General features: G+C 34.1%; 1 protein-coding gene across 4 annotated transcripts in view; it reads right to left on the reverse strand.

Moving 5' to 3' along the window:
• LOC122735941 (cadherin-10) overlaps positions 1–16,974 on the reverse strand; it is a 301,841-nt gene that overhangs the window by 1,514 nt on the left and 283,353 nt on the right. For 3 of the 4 annotated variants that reach the window (XM_043977833.1, XM_043977831.1, XM_043977832.1), the window contains exons 10-12: positions 13,023–13,131; positions 5,720–5,971; positions 2,859–3,017 (exon numbers count right to left, since the gene is read on the reverse strand). In XM_043977833.1, coding sequence (XP_043833768.1) covers positions 2,859–3,017; positions 5,720–5,971; positions 13,023–13,131 — 520 coding nt within the window. The remainder of the gene's footprint in view (positions 1–2,858; positions 3,018–5,719; positions 5,972–13,022; positions 13,132–16,974) is intronic. The other variant, XM_043977834.1, reaches the window with a different exon arrangement.

The following is a 16,974-nucleotide window of genomic DNA, read 5'->3' on the forward strand; positions in this document are numbered from 1 at the left end:
AAGAGATCTAAAATAAAATTATATACAGTTTACTAATAATGGTTATGCACAAAGTTTTTCTTTGCTAGAAGAGATGGAAACCCTCCTTGGAAAATACTTATTATTAATTAGAGATCAATGGTGATTAAAGAATATAATTTCATATGTTAGGTTATTATATATATCTGTATGTTTACATGTATGCACCCATAACAATATTTTCTATCTATATACATACATGCAACACATGTAGATATTATGTTTAACAGCCCTATGATCTAAACAGTGTAATGAGTTGTTAGTGAGGAAATTCTTAACCATTACACTATTACATAACTGTTTTATTTTTGAAGGGTTGCTTTATGTGTAAAAGTCATCTATTTTTCTCTATCTCACTTAAAATAATTGCGTTCAAAAAATTACTATTATAGGGGCAGCTAGGTGGTGCAGTAGATAGAGCACTGGCCCTGGAGTCAGGAGTACCTGAGTTCAAATCTGGCCTCAGACACTTGACACTTACTAGCTGTGTGACCCTGGGCAAGTCACTTAACCCTAATTGCCTCACTAAAAAGAACAATACTATTATATATGGTATATTTTCAAAGTACTCATAGCTGCCTTTTAGATTCTTTTAATGTGTGTGTGTGTGTTTTAATCTTGCTCTTCCTCATACACCACAAAAGTATGTAGGGTACACAAACTATACATTTAAATTCAGGATGTTCTAATTTCCTAAGTTATTGAAACTAAATTAGAATTGATAACTACATTCTTTTTATAGGTGATATCATAGTGTGCCTGGGATGAGTAATTTACCCTTCAGTGAACGATGGTACTTGTACTATGATAAGAGTCAAAACAGGAAGCTTTCTGCTATAGCTTACATATATATAAAATTAAAACTAAATATAGAATTTTAAAATAAATAGTTTATTTGAAAATTAGCATAATTTCTTTTGCAAAGATAGGGAAGTCTCAAGAACAAAATAAAACAAAATGAAATAAAACAAAATAATGAACCTTTTCCTATAGTCACAATAATTCTACTATCAAATGACAGAAATAGTGCTTTTAATTTTGTGATCGATATCTATTGGGCCATCTATTAAGTGACATTTAATGTTCTTTCTAAGTGAATTCATTTCTATATGCATATTATATAAAAATTTGGCAGTGTGATAGAGCATAAAAAAGCTGACCTCAGCTCTAGAAATACTTTGATGTGTCCCTCCTGTGATACATATAGATTGTGTGACTCTGCCTGAGTCAATTAACCTTTCAGTATCCTAGACCAGTCCTTCTTAAACTTTTCCCACTCGTGACCCCTTTTTGCCTGAGAAATTTTTATTCATCCCTGGGTATATAAATATAAATATATATATATATATATATATGTATGTATGTATGTATGTATGTATATAAAATAGGTATACAGAGCCTTTTAACATTGCCAAATTTTTTCTTGACCCCCTGCATTCATTTATGTGATCCCAAATAGGGCCCTGACCCATAGTTCAAGAATCTAGGTCCTAGACTACTCTTTAAAACTATAAATTCACTGGGGGAGGCAGGGGTGGATGTTCAACTCTATTGAGTGTCCCATCAGTAGCCACAAAAATTTAATAGAAGCAGCGATTTTCCTAAATCACATGCCTAACCACGGCATATCACTCATCAACAATCTCTAATGGCCCTCTCTTAACATTAACTTCAAATATGAACTCTCCTATTTGACATTTAAAGACCTTCAAAACCTGGCTGCCATCTACCTTTCCTGGCTTATAACAACTTATTCTCCTCAATATATTGTATGTTACAGGCACTTGGCCTCTTATGATTACTTATCTGTGCTACTTCCCTCCCTTTCTCCATACTTTTGCATAACTGTGGGTCAGGACTTCATATGGAGTTGTGTAACTGAATGTGGGGGTTGTGAAAAATTGGCAACAGTAAAAGTTTTTGTATACCTATTTTATATACCTATATACCCAGCAGGGAATAAACATTTCTTGGGTGAAAAATGGTCATGAGTGGAAAAAGTTTAAGAATCCCTGCTCTCCATCAAGAATGGGCTCTCTCCTCACCTCCACCCTTGAAAATAGCTACATTCCCACCCCCACCCCCCAAAAAAAAACAGTTCAAGTGCAACTTTTTTTTTTTTTTGGTGAGGCAATTGGGGTTAAGTGACTTTCCCAGGGCCACACAGCCAGCAAGTGTTAAGTGTCTGAGGCTGGATTTGAACTCAGGTACTCCTGACTCCAGGGCCAGTGCTCCATCCACTGCGCCACCTAGCTGCCCCAAGTGCAGCTTTCTACATGAAGCTTTTCTGATGGCCCCAGGTCAGAAAACCTCATATTTATTTCATATTTATTTTTATAGACACGTGTCTCCTCAAGTAGAATGAAATGATTGATTTTGTATTCCAATTTCCTAATACAGTACCGGGTACATAGCAGGAACTTTGTAAGTACTGAAATAGAGGAAGGCCTTCAGCATGGTAAGTAGATCCTCTCTAAAGTATGCATTGAAAGACAGGGACAAGAGCTGAACAGCTAAAAAAAAAAATGGATGCATTGTGATCTATGCAGTCAATACTAAAGAGATTGCCAATGCAAAGGAAGTATAAATACAGAGGCCTTATGTATCTAACATTTTAAAATTCTTGAATTGATGCCTTATCATGGTATAGAGACCATTCTGGGTTCTTGTGCAATAGAAGCCCTAGATAATCCTACCAAATTGTATTGGTTTTGAGTAATTAATTATATGATAATGGACTTCATGTTTATTGTCTGAGTATCAGCCTCAATAATGGGAAAGACACATCACCATAGGGTAATGAATATTTTAGTCATAGAATAGAAACTTCTGAAGATTACCTATTAAGTTAGAGAAGGCCACTGCTCTATGTTGGTGGAAGTAACATCTATTGTGACTCAAAAGCTTTCCAGTTTGTAGGGGAATATCAGAAAGTACAGTCCACAAGAACCCAGAGTCTTTATGAAATGATGACATATCAGATAAGAAGCTTGTAGATCCTAAATATACAAAACATTTTCATTCATGCATATAAACATATTTGATATTTTATAAAATTAAGTATAGCTATTTGAGTGCTTGAGTATTGAATTGAAGCTGTTTCAGTATATAGTGTGTGAAGGAGATGAGAAGGGAATAAGTACCTCTATACATCATATTATGTTTAAAGAACTATGCTAAGAGCTTTGCAATTATTATCTTATTTGTCCTATGAGGTAAGTGCTGTTATTATCCCCATTTTATTGGTGAGGAAACTGAGGCAATTAGAAGTTGTTACTTGCTCAAAGTCACAGTGTTATTAAGTCACAGTGTTATTAAGTCACAGGTCAGATCTGAACTCAGGTCTTCCTGATTCCAGCACTCTATCTGCTGAGTTATGTACCTCCCTCACATTATTTATACCTCACACATATATATGATATCTAAATATATGAATATATATATTTGTTTATGTGTATTTATATATCTATATCTATATGACTATGTACATATATTGTATATATGCATGTATATATCTGAAAACATTTTTTATTGGTTTGCTATCTAATTAGATTCAAAATCTGTTATTGGTTGTGTCAAATTGAGAGAAAGTCTACACTGTAATGCTTCAGTTCTGTATTTTACTCTCTCTTGTTTATCACTTTTATCAATAATTTGGACAAAGGCATGGATGGTATGCTCATAAAATCTTTACATGACAGCAGGTAAGAGTAGCTATTGTATCAGATTATAGAGTTAGGATTTCTAAGTATCTTGCCAGGTTACAGCATTGGGCTTAATTAAATAAGATGAAATACAATAAGGTTACTATAAGGTCTATGATAGATAAACGGATAGGTAGAGAGATAGGTAAATGGCTATGGAACTAGACTTAAATGATATAGATAGATGGACATATATGAAAATATTTAGGTAATGGTAAGCTTTGAAGATATATGTGTGCATATACATATACATAAACATATAGGTGCTATACATATTTGCACATTTAAATCTACACACATATATTACACATGTATGATATGTATGTTACATGTATAAGTATAGAATAGAATATATGTCTAAATAATGCACACATGTATAGTATGCCTATATCTTCAGACCTTTCCATTACACTATATGTATACATGTATATGTACATATATGTATGCACACATGCATATACATGAATATATACAAAGAGGAGAGAGAGAGAGAGAGAGCATGAGCACACGTGGGCCATCTAAGATACCAGAGAAATCTAGCATAGGAGAAGGGAGAAGTGTATATGTATTGTGTGTGTGTATATTATAATTCTTTTTAAAATGACAATTTGTATGTAATGTATAAATTAGATTGGTATATAGGATGTCAAATTACCCACACAAATTAATATATAACATATATGTATATATAAACATATTCATATATATGTGTATGTGCATATGTGTAGGTATTATACAAATATAAAAAACATATAAGCACATACACACATCAGCTGTAAAATATGTGGAAAAATGAATACCTAGACAATCCAGAGGAAAGAAAAAAAGAGAAATAAAGAATGTCTATAAATAAAGATCTAGAAGACAAGGGAGACAGGAATCATTCAGTACCCTGAGGCATGAGAAAGAAGCTTGCCCTTAGACCTAACACATGGATATTAGTCTAAATTAGAATATAGTTACAAAATAAGAGGTCAAAAATTAAAAGCTAAGAGAAAATATGGGAATACAGTGACAGAGATTACTGAGTTTGATACCCCGAGGCACTATTTTTTATTCATTAACCTGTATGATCTCTAGTTCTGGTGAGTTGGTAAACTCAATGAGCCTTATCTGTTACTTTTATATCTTAGTCTTAGAAGTTGCTTAGAATGTTGAGAGATTTAGAGACTTACCCATAGCACCTTAGTCACTACAGCAGGATGTGTCAGAAGCAGGACTTGAACCTTAGTCATCTTTTTTCCAAGGTCAAGCCTCCATACATTGCATCATGCTTCATGAGGATCAAAGGGGTAGTATGTGTATTTATGTGTGTATGTGTGTGTGTAGGTTCAGAGCAATACTTTCTAAAGCCCCAATATTCTTGAAAGTGAAGACAAATAAGTTCATAGTAAAACATTTTTTTAAATTCAATATTTCTGAATTCTTGAAGCAAACACTTTTTCACCTTGCTAAAATAATCTTTCAGATACAGGCAACAACACAACATGGCTGACATTCTTAGGCAAAGAAATAAAACTTGCCTTTTATCTTTTTTTTTTAATAATTACTTAACTCTGACCATGTTATCCTCCTTGGAGTGTATTAATGGCTTGACTTAATGTGGTGATACTGTCTGGGAAAGAGGTCATTGAATGAAAAGTTATACATTCCAGATGGAAAAGTTCTATAGCTTTAGTATTCTTACTCCCAATATTATAAAACAGCAACAGCAACAACAACAGCTAGTATTCATATTAGCTCTTCAAGATTTATAAAAGGCTCTACACACATTATTTGATTTGATCCTCAAAACAATCTTGGAGCTAGTGCTCTTTCTGTAATAAATTTCTGCCCTGTGGGTGTCCTTTTAAATATCTGAGAAAAAGTAGACCCATTCACAAATAAAAGTTCCCATCTCATTAATTATACAAATGCATGATCGACAAAAAAAACAAACCAAAACAAAACAAACAAAAAAACCCGCAACCACTTTTGTCTGCAGTAGCAAAACTTACCTAGCAAAATGATGATGCAGAGAAGAATGGCAATAAGAGCCCCCGTGCTTAGGCCAGCAGGAAGAAGCAAAGCCTCAGCACTGCAGGACTGCATGTTCCCTTGGTTGTCACATGCACAAACTCGAATGGTAAGTGTACCAGTACTGCTTTGGATTGGATAATCATTGTCAGAGATTACTACTGGCAGGAGATAGCTACTGATTTCATGCCGACTGAATCCATTTTTTCTTGTTAAAATTCTAGCAGTGTTATCTAAAATGAATTAAAACAGAATTATTTATTAGTTTGGGCACCTTGAGTATCACCTGTCCTGAAAACCCAATTGTGGTTTAAAATATATTGGATTATGGGGCAGCTAGGTGGCCCAGTGGATAAAGCACCAGCCCTGGATTCAGGAGGACCTGAGTTCAAATCCAGCCTCAAACACTTGACACTTACTAGCTATGTGACCCTGGGCAAGTCACTTAACCCTCATTGCCCTGCAATAAATAAATATACATATACATATATACATGCATATATATATATATACACACACACACACATACACACACATACATATATACACATATATATACATATATCTGATTAAATGACTCCAATTTATGAGGTTCCTAAAAGTGTTCTAATGGCAAGTACTGATTTTTGGTGGGCAGACAGAAAATGAAAAACAACCACCACCAAATCCCCCCAAATCTTTTTTTTCTTGTCACCTAAAAGTTATGTGCACTAGAAATATAGATTTACAACATTTAATTACCTGAATTATTTGAAATTTCCACTAATCTTCATGTATGCATAAAAACAACAAACATATCCTTTAATACAAATAAAATTCAGGGGCAGATTCTAAAAACTGTCCTTAGTAGCATTTTGAATAATCAACAACAAGAAAACTATACAATGGTCCTGTAACGATTGGAATGACGCCACCTGCTGGAGACTTACTGTAGAAGAGTTCTGCCCATGAAGCGAAGGTCTTTGAGGGCAAGACCAGGAGTCTTTTCTTTGGCGGGAGGAAGTGACGCGGACTAGTGGGAGGAGGAAGGAAGAGACTGGCGCTGACTCTGGGGCTCTTTCCTGAGGACACTGGTGGAGAGCGGAGCTAGAAATGTGCTCTCCCTTTAATAGATAGGAATCTAGGCCTTTCTCTCTCTCTTTACCAAATTCTTATTCTCCTTAATAAATGCTTAAAAGTCTAACTCTTGCTAAAGCTTATAATTTATTGGTGACCACTCATTAGATATTTTAGACAGTTTAGCTAGAATTTTAACCCTTAACAGTCCCTAATGTCAAAGAATCTTCCTGTTACACCTAACCACTTAGAGAGCTATATAAAGTTTAAGAACACTAAAAAGAGTTGAGACAATATAAAATGGAGATTCTTAATTATTTTTGTAATGGACAACTCTGAAAACCTCCCAGTGAACTGCTTCTCAGAATAATGATTTTAAATACATAAAACAAAAAAGAATAGCATTATAAAGGAAACTAATTATTTTGAAATGTGTTTTTCACATCCTACTTCACAGACCCCAGTCTATGGGAATCACTAAGAATCCTTAATAATAGGTCTATGGTAACATTTGCATTAACTCTTAGGTGGAGTCTATTTTAGACCATATTTATCTGCATATTTCTTTCCTCTGAAATAAAGAAACTAAGAGGAATATTTCAACCCTCTTATCCCACAATGTTGGAGGAATCACACTGTGGACAAACCATCCAAATTGAGGGGAGGACAGAATGTTGGTCCTATAAGTTGGTCATATAACTTTCAAGGATTCTGAAGCCATACATTATTGAATATATTTAAAATCACTGGTTAGCCTAATCCTAATAATTGTGACTACACTCATCATACATAAGAGGGAAACAAAAATGTGTTTTTCCCCCCTTTTTTTTAAAACAAAAATGTATTTTGTTAAACTTGTTTAAATTAATGTCATCCGGGTCATCCAAAAAAAAAAAGTAGTCGAGATTTGAAATAAATCCTTAAGTAATTCCAGTGAATGAAAGAATAATTTATAATGAAATTGTTGTAAAAATTACCATTTATCCAGATAGTTGAGACCTAGTCATGTTAAGTAAGTTAGTGAATTTATTATTTATTAAAACAAACAAACAAACAAACAAACAAGAACCTTAACTCCTGGATCACTAGACTAATTGTTTTTTGGTTTTCTGTTGTTTTGTTTTGTTTTTGCAGGGCAATGAGGGTTAAGTGACTTGACCAGGGTCACACAGCTAATACGTGTCAAGTGTCTGAGGCCCAATTTGAACTCAGGTCCTCCTGAATCTAGGACTGATGCTTTACACACTGCCTCACCTAGATGCCCCAAAGAAAGCCTCTTGTTTTGCATTTAAAGCACTTCACAGACTTCATCTCTTCCTCCCTTTCCAGTGTTTATTTTCCCCCAGGGCAATTGGGGTTAAGTAACTTGCCCTGGGTCACACAGATAGTAAGTGCCCAGTGTCTGAGGCTGGATTTGAACTTAGGCCCTCCTGAGTCCAGGGCTGGTGCTTTATCTACTGTACCACATAGCTGCCTCCTCACTAAGACTAACTGTATAAACATTGCTATTGAGGTTGCTGGTTAGGTTAGAGAATGATAGGTTACTCTAATAGAAAATATTTTTTAGTAGTTCATATTCTCAATGAATTAATTTATTGTTCATATGAAATAACAGCTTAGTTTTATGCAATAAGTTTTTAATCTGTGCATTCTTCTTGTATTTAGCTTGTATATCCGACAGAACGCAGAAGTTGAAGTGACAAACTGTAACTGAGCAGTATCTTACCTGAGGTGTTGGCATTGTCAATTAGCTAACAGAATGATTTGGTTTTCTGTCCTTTAGAAACTCCTAACACAATTCAGAAAATAAAATTGGATGTGGCAGTTTTTAAGGAAGGAGAATTATTGAGCACCAAGAAGAAAAATAAACCCTGAGAACTTAAGAGAGACTAAATTTCTTTGAGTCTTCAAGTACACAGTAAATATTGTGTTGATATCCTCCAACCAGGAAATTAGATTACTAAAATTGCAACTTCTCCATAATGGTGCTGATGGAATGTCCATATATTTTTGAGGTTTAGAAATTTGATTACCAAATATATCATAGAAGACATGCTTTGCATATACATTTCAGAGGAATCTCAAGTAAAGTAGAATATAATATACTTCTAGAAAATGGTTTTATGAGTTCCTTCATTTTTATGTGGTTATAAATACTAGCATAATTAAAAATTAAAGTTTCTTCTGTAACTGGCAATGTCTTTCAGTTAATTAAGAGACAAGTTAAATTCTACTCTGATTCAACCTAGTATCAAAATAAGCAGTTTAAAAATCATCATAAAATGGATTTAATGCTAAGGTGTATAACTCATTTCTATTTTCTGGAAGACAGGAAAAAGTTTGGATATTGAGTAACTGGTGTTCCAATAGGAGACAATCATTCAAAGATGAATAGGAAAATTGGTTAAAAACTTTAGAGATTTCTGAAAGAAAGCCAGTAATACAACTCTATTTGGGATTTTTAGGCCTTTGACATTACCTTGAATAGTCCATCAACTGAAAAAAGAACTAAATGGGACACAAGCAAAATGTTCCATTATTTGTTTATTAATATGTGCCTATTAACCATTTTTATTTTGTAATAAATTATGCTGAGTAATCTACTTTATCTGGAAGATAAAATTATTAAATAAATCCCAATTTTCCATATTCCTTTAAGCAGAAAGAGAGAAGTTTGTGTATGGCTATTTCTAAATGAGGATGATATTATTCTCCTCTTTTGTAAAAACCTTTTGAGCTGTTTTTTCTAAAAATTGTGATGTTTTGCTCAGCCAAATGTATACATGTCAATCTCAATTTCCTTGGTCAGCAAATTTACAAAGGTAAAAGGCTCAGTAGAACCATGTGTTTTACTCAAAGGAACTTAGACAAAATCACAACAAATTGTGATATTATTAAAAAATGAAGTTAAAGTTACTTCAATTGGGAGTAAGGGTTGTTTCCTTTTTTTTTTTCTTTGTATCCCCAGTATCCAGGAACATAATATGTGCTTATTAACTCCTTGTTCATTGATTGGGTACAATTTTGCTCCTGCCAGAATTTTGTATTTATCCAAATCACTGAAAATCAAAGAAATAAAAAATAAATCAATATCCCAGTTAGCCAAAAAACTGAATGAGAATCTCTTTGGATAGAGAGGTCCTAAGCTTCTTTTCACTTTAAAATATCAACTCACTGATAATTGCAGAAAAACTCAAAGGAAATTTTGCTTCTTCAGCTATTATAAATATGTCAGTGGTTCTGTGATCTATAATATGAGCAAGATGATAATTTCTACATTGTCCAAAGTTCTTGAGAGGGTAAGAGAGGCAGTTTTTACAAATAACCAAATTCAAATGCATTTAAGGAACTTTGGAAATTCTTAGAACATTTCTGGAGTCCATTATTGGGTCAAAGTTTCACTACGTGTGAATGATTTTCAGAGTCCTTCATGATCATTTTGGTTTTACTCTGGATTCCCTTCAGTTTATCAATATTTCCTAAACTATATTGTACTAAATTTAAACAAATACCCCAGATGTGCTCTAAGTATGGTGGAATACAACAATAAGCACATTTCCCTATTATTAGAAAGGGAAAATGGATAGATAGATACCCCTTCATGCTCCCAAAGCATTTTGTATCCTTCCTAAGAATTGATCATATTCATGTCTTGCATTGCAATTATTATGTATTCCTTATCTTACCTCCTAACTTATAAGCTTCAAGAAGAAAGAATTGATTGCCCTTATTAATTGCCCTTCTATCTCTGTTAGCATTTCTCATGGTAAATGATAAATGATCAATAAACATTTGTTGAATTGAATTAAATTGAAATTGAAAAACATGTCTAAGACATTTTTTTCCTTAATGGAAAAGTGATTGAGATAAAGAAAAGTTATATATTTGAATAGTGCCTTCTCATTACATCATAGTGCCTATCAATATTTTTGACTCTGAGAACAAAAACTGGGGGTGGCATGGGAACGGAGGTTTCTTGAGGGAGATACTATGGGTAACTAACCTCTTTGCTTTCCCTCCCATTGCCACTGCTACCATGCTATGTGATTCTGGGCCTTATTTTATTTTTGTTTACTAACAGAGCTTTATACCTTCAATGTCTTACCTGTGCCTTCCACACAAAATGTGAGTCCCCTGTTCCTAAGTCTTCTGCTGTTTACCAAGTATAGTTCAGAGTTTTTCTCACACTGTGCCAGGTCCTTCATTCTCTAATAAAAACAACTTTTCCAGGTTTATCACCCACTACTCTCTTACAAATCTGTGCTTCATACTAAAGTGAGCTAAACCCTGAATGTTGATTTTACATGCCATGAAGTCTCTTGTCTCAGACTTCTTCATGCTTGAAATTCTGCAACCTACCAATCTCTGCCTGTTGATATCACAGCAATTGTTCAAGGACTCATTGAAATATCACCTCTTTCATTAAACCTTCTGTTCTCATACCCAACAGAATTATTTCCCTTAACACTTTAATTATTTTTTGTGATTTCCTTAATATATTGGAAATATGTTTCCTTGTATAATAGTGATTTGTTCACATGTCTTAAAATTCCTCCACGTAGACTCATGATGGAAGAGGATCTCCAAATCCAGGAAAAAAAAAAAAAGAAAGAAAGAACTGTGGAGTATAGATGCTGATTGAACCATACTATTTCTCTTGGTTTTGGTACTCTTGTTTTTCTATTTTGATGTTTTTCCTCATTGCTTTGATTTTTCTCTTATAACATGACTAATGCAGAAATCTGTATAATGGTATTATATATATATATATATATATATATATATATATATATATATATATATATATATATATATATATGACCTATATCAGATTACCTGCTATCTAGGGGAGGGAGGAGGGAGGGGAGGGAGGGAGAAAAACCTGAAATTGGAAAGCTTGTATAAACAAAAGTTGAGAACTATCTTTACATGTAACTGGAAAAAAATAAAATGTTTTTATCAGAAAAATTCCTCTGAATAGATTATAAATTCATTGAAATAATGAACTGTCTGACCATATTTATATACTACAGCACCTATAACAAAATAAATAAATATTTGAATGCTTCCTGAATAATAAAAACACCTTTAACATAATATTATTTACTCACAAGAAATCTACATAAATTAAGAAAAATACACACAGAGAGAATTATCTAATACAGTACTACCTTAGTTATCCTGAATGTTTAGGGAAAGTGTTCCAGATGAGTGAGCATTCCAAATAAGTTACATTCTAACTTTTTTTTTTTTGGCAGGGCAATGAGGGTTAAGTGACTTGCCCAGGGTCACACAGCTAGTAAGTGTCAAGTGTCTGAGGCCAGATTTGAACTCAGGTCTTCCTGAATCCAGGGCCGGCGCTCTATCCACTGCGCCACCTAGCTGCCCCCACATTCTAACTTTTAAGACCCCAAACTTAAAATACATATTTTTGAGAGTGCTCTCTCTAAAACATATCACACATTCCCCTGTCTTTGTATACAGAGTATACTGGACATTTATCTTTATCTTGATGACATAAGATCATCATCCTAGAGATAAATTGCTGTACAAGTCTAAAATAGAATAATTTTATATTTTCAGGGGCTTTTGAGTTATACATGCTCAGGCTGTTTTGCTCTTCTAAGTAATGTTTCCTTTTTTCTCTTGACTTACACATGTCTCTACTTTGAAATGTCATTTCTTATTATTTTCTGTGGGTCTGCTTCTCTATAACCCAATTGCTATTTCTATTCTATGAGATTTATACTGCTTTTCTCTCTCTTCCCTATTCAACCCATTTCCTTTTTATTCCTTGGGTCTACTCCCTCTTTTTTTTCCCCTTTATTAAAATATTTGGTATGATTAGGGCTCAATTTTGATGGCCTTTGTCAATTAACTAGAAGCTTTTTAAATTTAGGTAAATGAACCAACTAATCACATCACTTTTAGGGTAATCTTTGCTTCTTTTCACTTTCTCTATTTTTATCAGTCATGTACCTTTATGTAAAGAGGTTTTGTGTGTGTGTTTGGCAGTGGAGGGTGGTTGTTGAATCTTGTGAATTTGAAAATATTCATGATTATTGAAAATGTTAAAGAATTGACAGCTCATTAACCCATTTGATAGAATTTATAATATTGTTAGAATATCAACTTCCTTGAAGTCTTTTAAACTATTTATGATATATCACAAATTTGGTAAGTAATCCTTTAAAGGGAATTCTTTACACTGTCATATATGAAATATACCTTCATTATCCTGGACTGTGAAGTTTGGGTTGACAGCAGCTAGACTGAAGAAAAATTTTTGTCCACCTAAGGGATCATCTTTATCCACTGCACTTATAGTCTGTATTAGCTGCAGAGAAAAGGAAATACATGTTAAAAATTGCTACTGCCATGCAGGTAACTGGATACTTCAGATAAAATACCTCTTCATTCCCCACCTCACCTTACTGTAGTGTTTTTTTTTTCCCATAACACTAGATTTGTTTTCTTTTTATAGTGGCATAGGCTCAAGTTTCTAGCTATAGGTTAATCAATCACCTCTACTTTCTCTTCTTTTCTCTCTATAGTCTGGCTTCTGATCTCATTATTCAACTGAAATTGCTTTCTCCAAAGTTACCAACTTGTATTTTAATTTGATATTTTAAAATTGTATTTTAATTTGATATTTTTTTATTTTAATAAACTGAAAATATCCATTTTTGCTTACCTTAGCAAAAAGTGACTTTTTAGTAAGAGGAAATGACTCAAGTTATATCATCTGTGGCTAGGATTTTATTTTATACATTTTCTTATGTTGGTGTAGAACAATAGTCAGTCGGTCAATAAACCTTAATTAGTGTTTTCCTTTGAGCCAGAAACTTCATTTAGTACTAGGGGATACAAAGGCTGAAAAAAAATTGGACTTGCCCTCAGGAATTTCACAACCTAATGGAAAGGACAACAGGCAAATAACTATGTATAAATAGGCTATATACAGGATAACTAGGGAGTTAACAATGGAGGAAAATTAATAAAATTAAGAGGGATTGAGAAAAGCTTCCTGTAGAAGGTTTAACACAGAGTTGGAGGAAGTTAGGGAAGTTAGGAGATAGAGATGTCGTGTGTTTGTTTGTGTGTGTTTGTGTAGTATTCCATGAATGAAAGATTGCCAGTGAAAATGTCTGGAGTCAGAGAGGCTATGTCTTTTTTGAAAAATAACAAGGAAGCCAGTGTTACTGCATCAAAGAGTACTTGGGAGTGGGATAAGGTTGGGGGGCAGTGTGTAAGATGTAAGAAGCCTGGAAAGTTGGGGGTATTTGAACACTAGTTGGTTTTATATTTTATCCTGGAGGTATTGGAGCCCACTGGAGTTTATAGAGTAGAGAGAGTAACATAGTCAGACCTTCACTTTAGGAAGATCACTGACAGCTCATTGGAGGATGGATTGGAATGGCAAGAGGCTTATGGCAGGGAGATAAACCAGTAGGCTATAGTAATAGTACAGGTTTGAGGTTATGAGGGCTTACACAAAGGCGGTAGCAATGTATAGGTGGGAAGTCTTCATTCAAGAGATATTACAAAGGCAAAATTAAGAGACATTAGGAACAGATTATATAAAAGGGGTGTGAGAGAGTAAAGATTAAAGGATGACACCTAGTTGTGAGCCTGGTTAACTCATTGGATGGTACTACCTTCAGTAATCTTAGAAAAATTTGGAATGGGGGAAGCTAGGTGGTACAGTGGATAGAGCACCGGCCCTGGAGTCAGGAGGACCTGAATTCAAATCTGGCCTCATACACTTAACACTTAACTAGTTGTGTGACTCTGGGCAAATCACTTAACCCCAACTGCCTCACTTTAAAAAAAAGTTTGGAATGGGAGAGCTTTTGGTGTTAGTGGGGGAAATTATGAGTTCAGTTTGGGATATGTTGAGTTTAAGATGTCTACAGTATATCCAGTTTGGGATGTCTAGTAGGAAGTTCAAGATGAGGGACTGAAGTCAACAGAGAACTTTGGGCTAGATAGATAAACTTGAGGATCATCAGCATAAAGACAAAAATTGAATCCATGAAATCTAAAGAGATCATTAAGTATAGAGAGAAAAGTGAAGAAGGCTCAGGACACCCATGGTTAGCAGGTGTGACATGGATGAAGATACAGCAAAGGAACCTGAGGATTAGACAGATAGGTATATGGATAATAAGAAAGCAAAGAAGGGGCAGCTAGGTGGCGCAGTGGATAGAGCACCGGCCCAGGAGTCAGGAGTACCTGAGTTCAAATCCGGCCTCAGACACTTAACACACACTTACTAGCTGTGTGACCCTGGGCAAGTCACTTAACCCCAATTGCCTCACTAAAAAAGGAAAAAAAAAACTAAAATAAAAAAAATAAGAAAGCAAAGAGTTCAAGAAGGATTGGGAGTAAAAAAAGACCATTAGATTTGGTAGTTATGAGATCATTGGTAACTTTAGAGAGAGCAATTTCAGTTGAATAATGAGATAAGAAGCCAGACTATAGAGAGTTAAGAAGAGAAAGAGGAGAGAAAGTAGAGGTACTTTTTACAAATGGACTTCTTAATTACTTTAGCCATAAAATGCAGGAGAGATATATCTGGTGTAAATTGACTAAAAGTTCAGATCATCTTCGAGATGATAGATATTCCTTATTCCTATATTTGATTTAGGTCAATGTTTAAACAAATTGTTTGATTTTTGTAATGAAGGGACTGAATTGATGGAAAGGTACTTGGTTAGGGCTTCAGAGAGGAGGAAGAACAGAGTTAAACATAGTATAAACAAGAAATCATAAAAAAGGAACAGGGAAAAATCATCAAATATGTATGATGAAATAAAGGTGGATTAGGCATGTGGCAAAAGTGAGAATTTCACATACTTTCTCAAGCTCTCAAGAGAAGCAGGGAAAGAACTCCAATATCTTGAATAGATGCTGTGTTGTTAACTTCTGGGAGAACATGGGAAAGTTTCGCACAGGATAGGGAGGCAATGGTTAATTGAAATGATCGGCTTCTAAAGGTGTTGAGTTCCTTCTCTTGGAAGTCTTCAAGCTAAGCCTGTATGACTGTTTGTTGGTTTGTTATGGTAGTGATTCCTTATATGTATGGCTTGAGCTATATGACTGCTGAGGTCTCTCCCAAATCTCAAATTCTGTACCTTTGGAGAATATCCATGATGATGAAATGACAGATTCATTTAAGTATTCCAAAATAAATTGACCACATACCACATCTACATTATAGAGACACCATCTTTAATTTTTTTCCCTTTAGGGAAAAATTCACAGTTCAAATAGTGTATATGTGTGTGTAATATAATATTCAATTTAAAATGTAACTACTATTTTTATTTTCTTCATTAAATATCATTCCACACAAAAGATTCACATAAGAACATTTGGCAGTTTCAAAGTATGTTTATCCTTTCATATTTTCAAAGTATGTTTATCTAAAGGGGCTATTCTTTAAGAAAAAAAGATGAAAGAGGAACATTTAGGCTTTGGCAGATGATTCCTTATAACAGATTGCATATTAATAATCACACGATTGATTAAGGGGTATAAAGAATTTCAGATCTTACTTTATCTTTTGTTTGCTGACAAAACAAACAAAAATATATTTAAAAAAAACCCATACTTTTATTTAAATAATCCACGTATCACTAAGTTCATCAACAAGAATATTGTCTTGTAGGTCACAAAGAGTGGAAATTGTACTTAAACATTAGTTGAGAAAAGTGTCTGGGACTAAACAAATCCAGAGGATATCTGTGTGGCATTATATTCAAACTATACTCTGGAAATAATTCCTGGAGATCTCTCAAAGAAGAACAGATTCTAAATGAGTGGAAATATTCAAAGACATTATTATGACCAAAACTAAGCAATAGAGAAGAAATCCAACGTTAGCATGCGTGTTTCTTATGGCTATCGTTCAAAGATCTCTAATTTAGTTTAGTTTTAGCACTATCTCAAGCAGCACAGGTCATAGCCTTTCTAGAATTTAGACATTTCTGGCGTTTATTATCTTTTGGACAATTTGGTGATGATCTTCTCTGGACTTATCTTGAATCAGGGCTTATCCTTTCACATCAGGCTGATGAGCCTACATGTAACATTTTTCCAATTTGGTACAATCTACTGTGAGAAAATAATGGGGTTTTGGGTTTCCCAGAGGGCCCTGCTCGAGGGCCTAATCCAG

Source organism: Dromiciops gliroides, chromosome 1 (assembly GCF_019393635.1).
Source record: "Dromiciops gliroides isolate mDroGli1 chromosome 1, mDroGli1.pri, whole genome shotgun sequence".
NCBI classification, from domain to species: domain Eukaryota; kingdom Metazoa; phylum Chordata; class Mammalia; order Microbiotheria; family Microbiotheriidae; genus Dromiciops; species Dromiciops gliroides.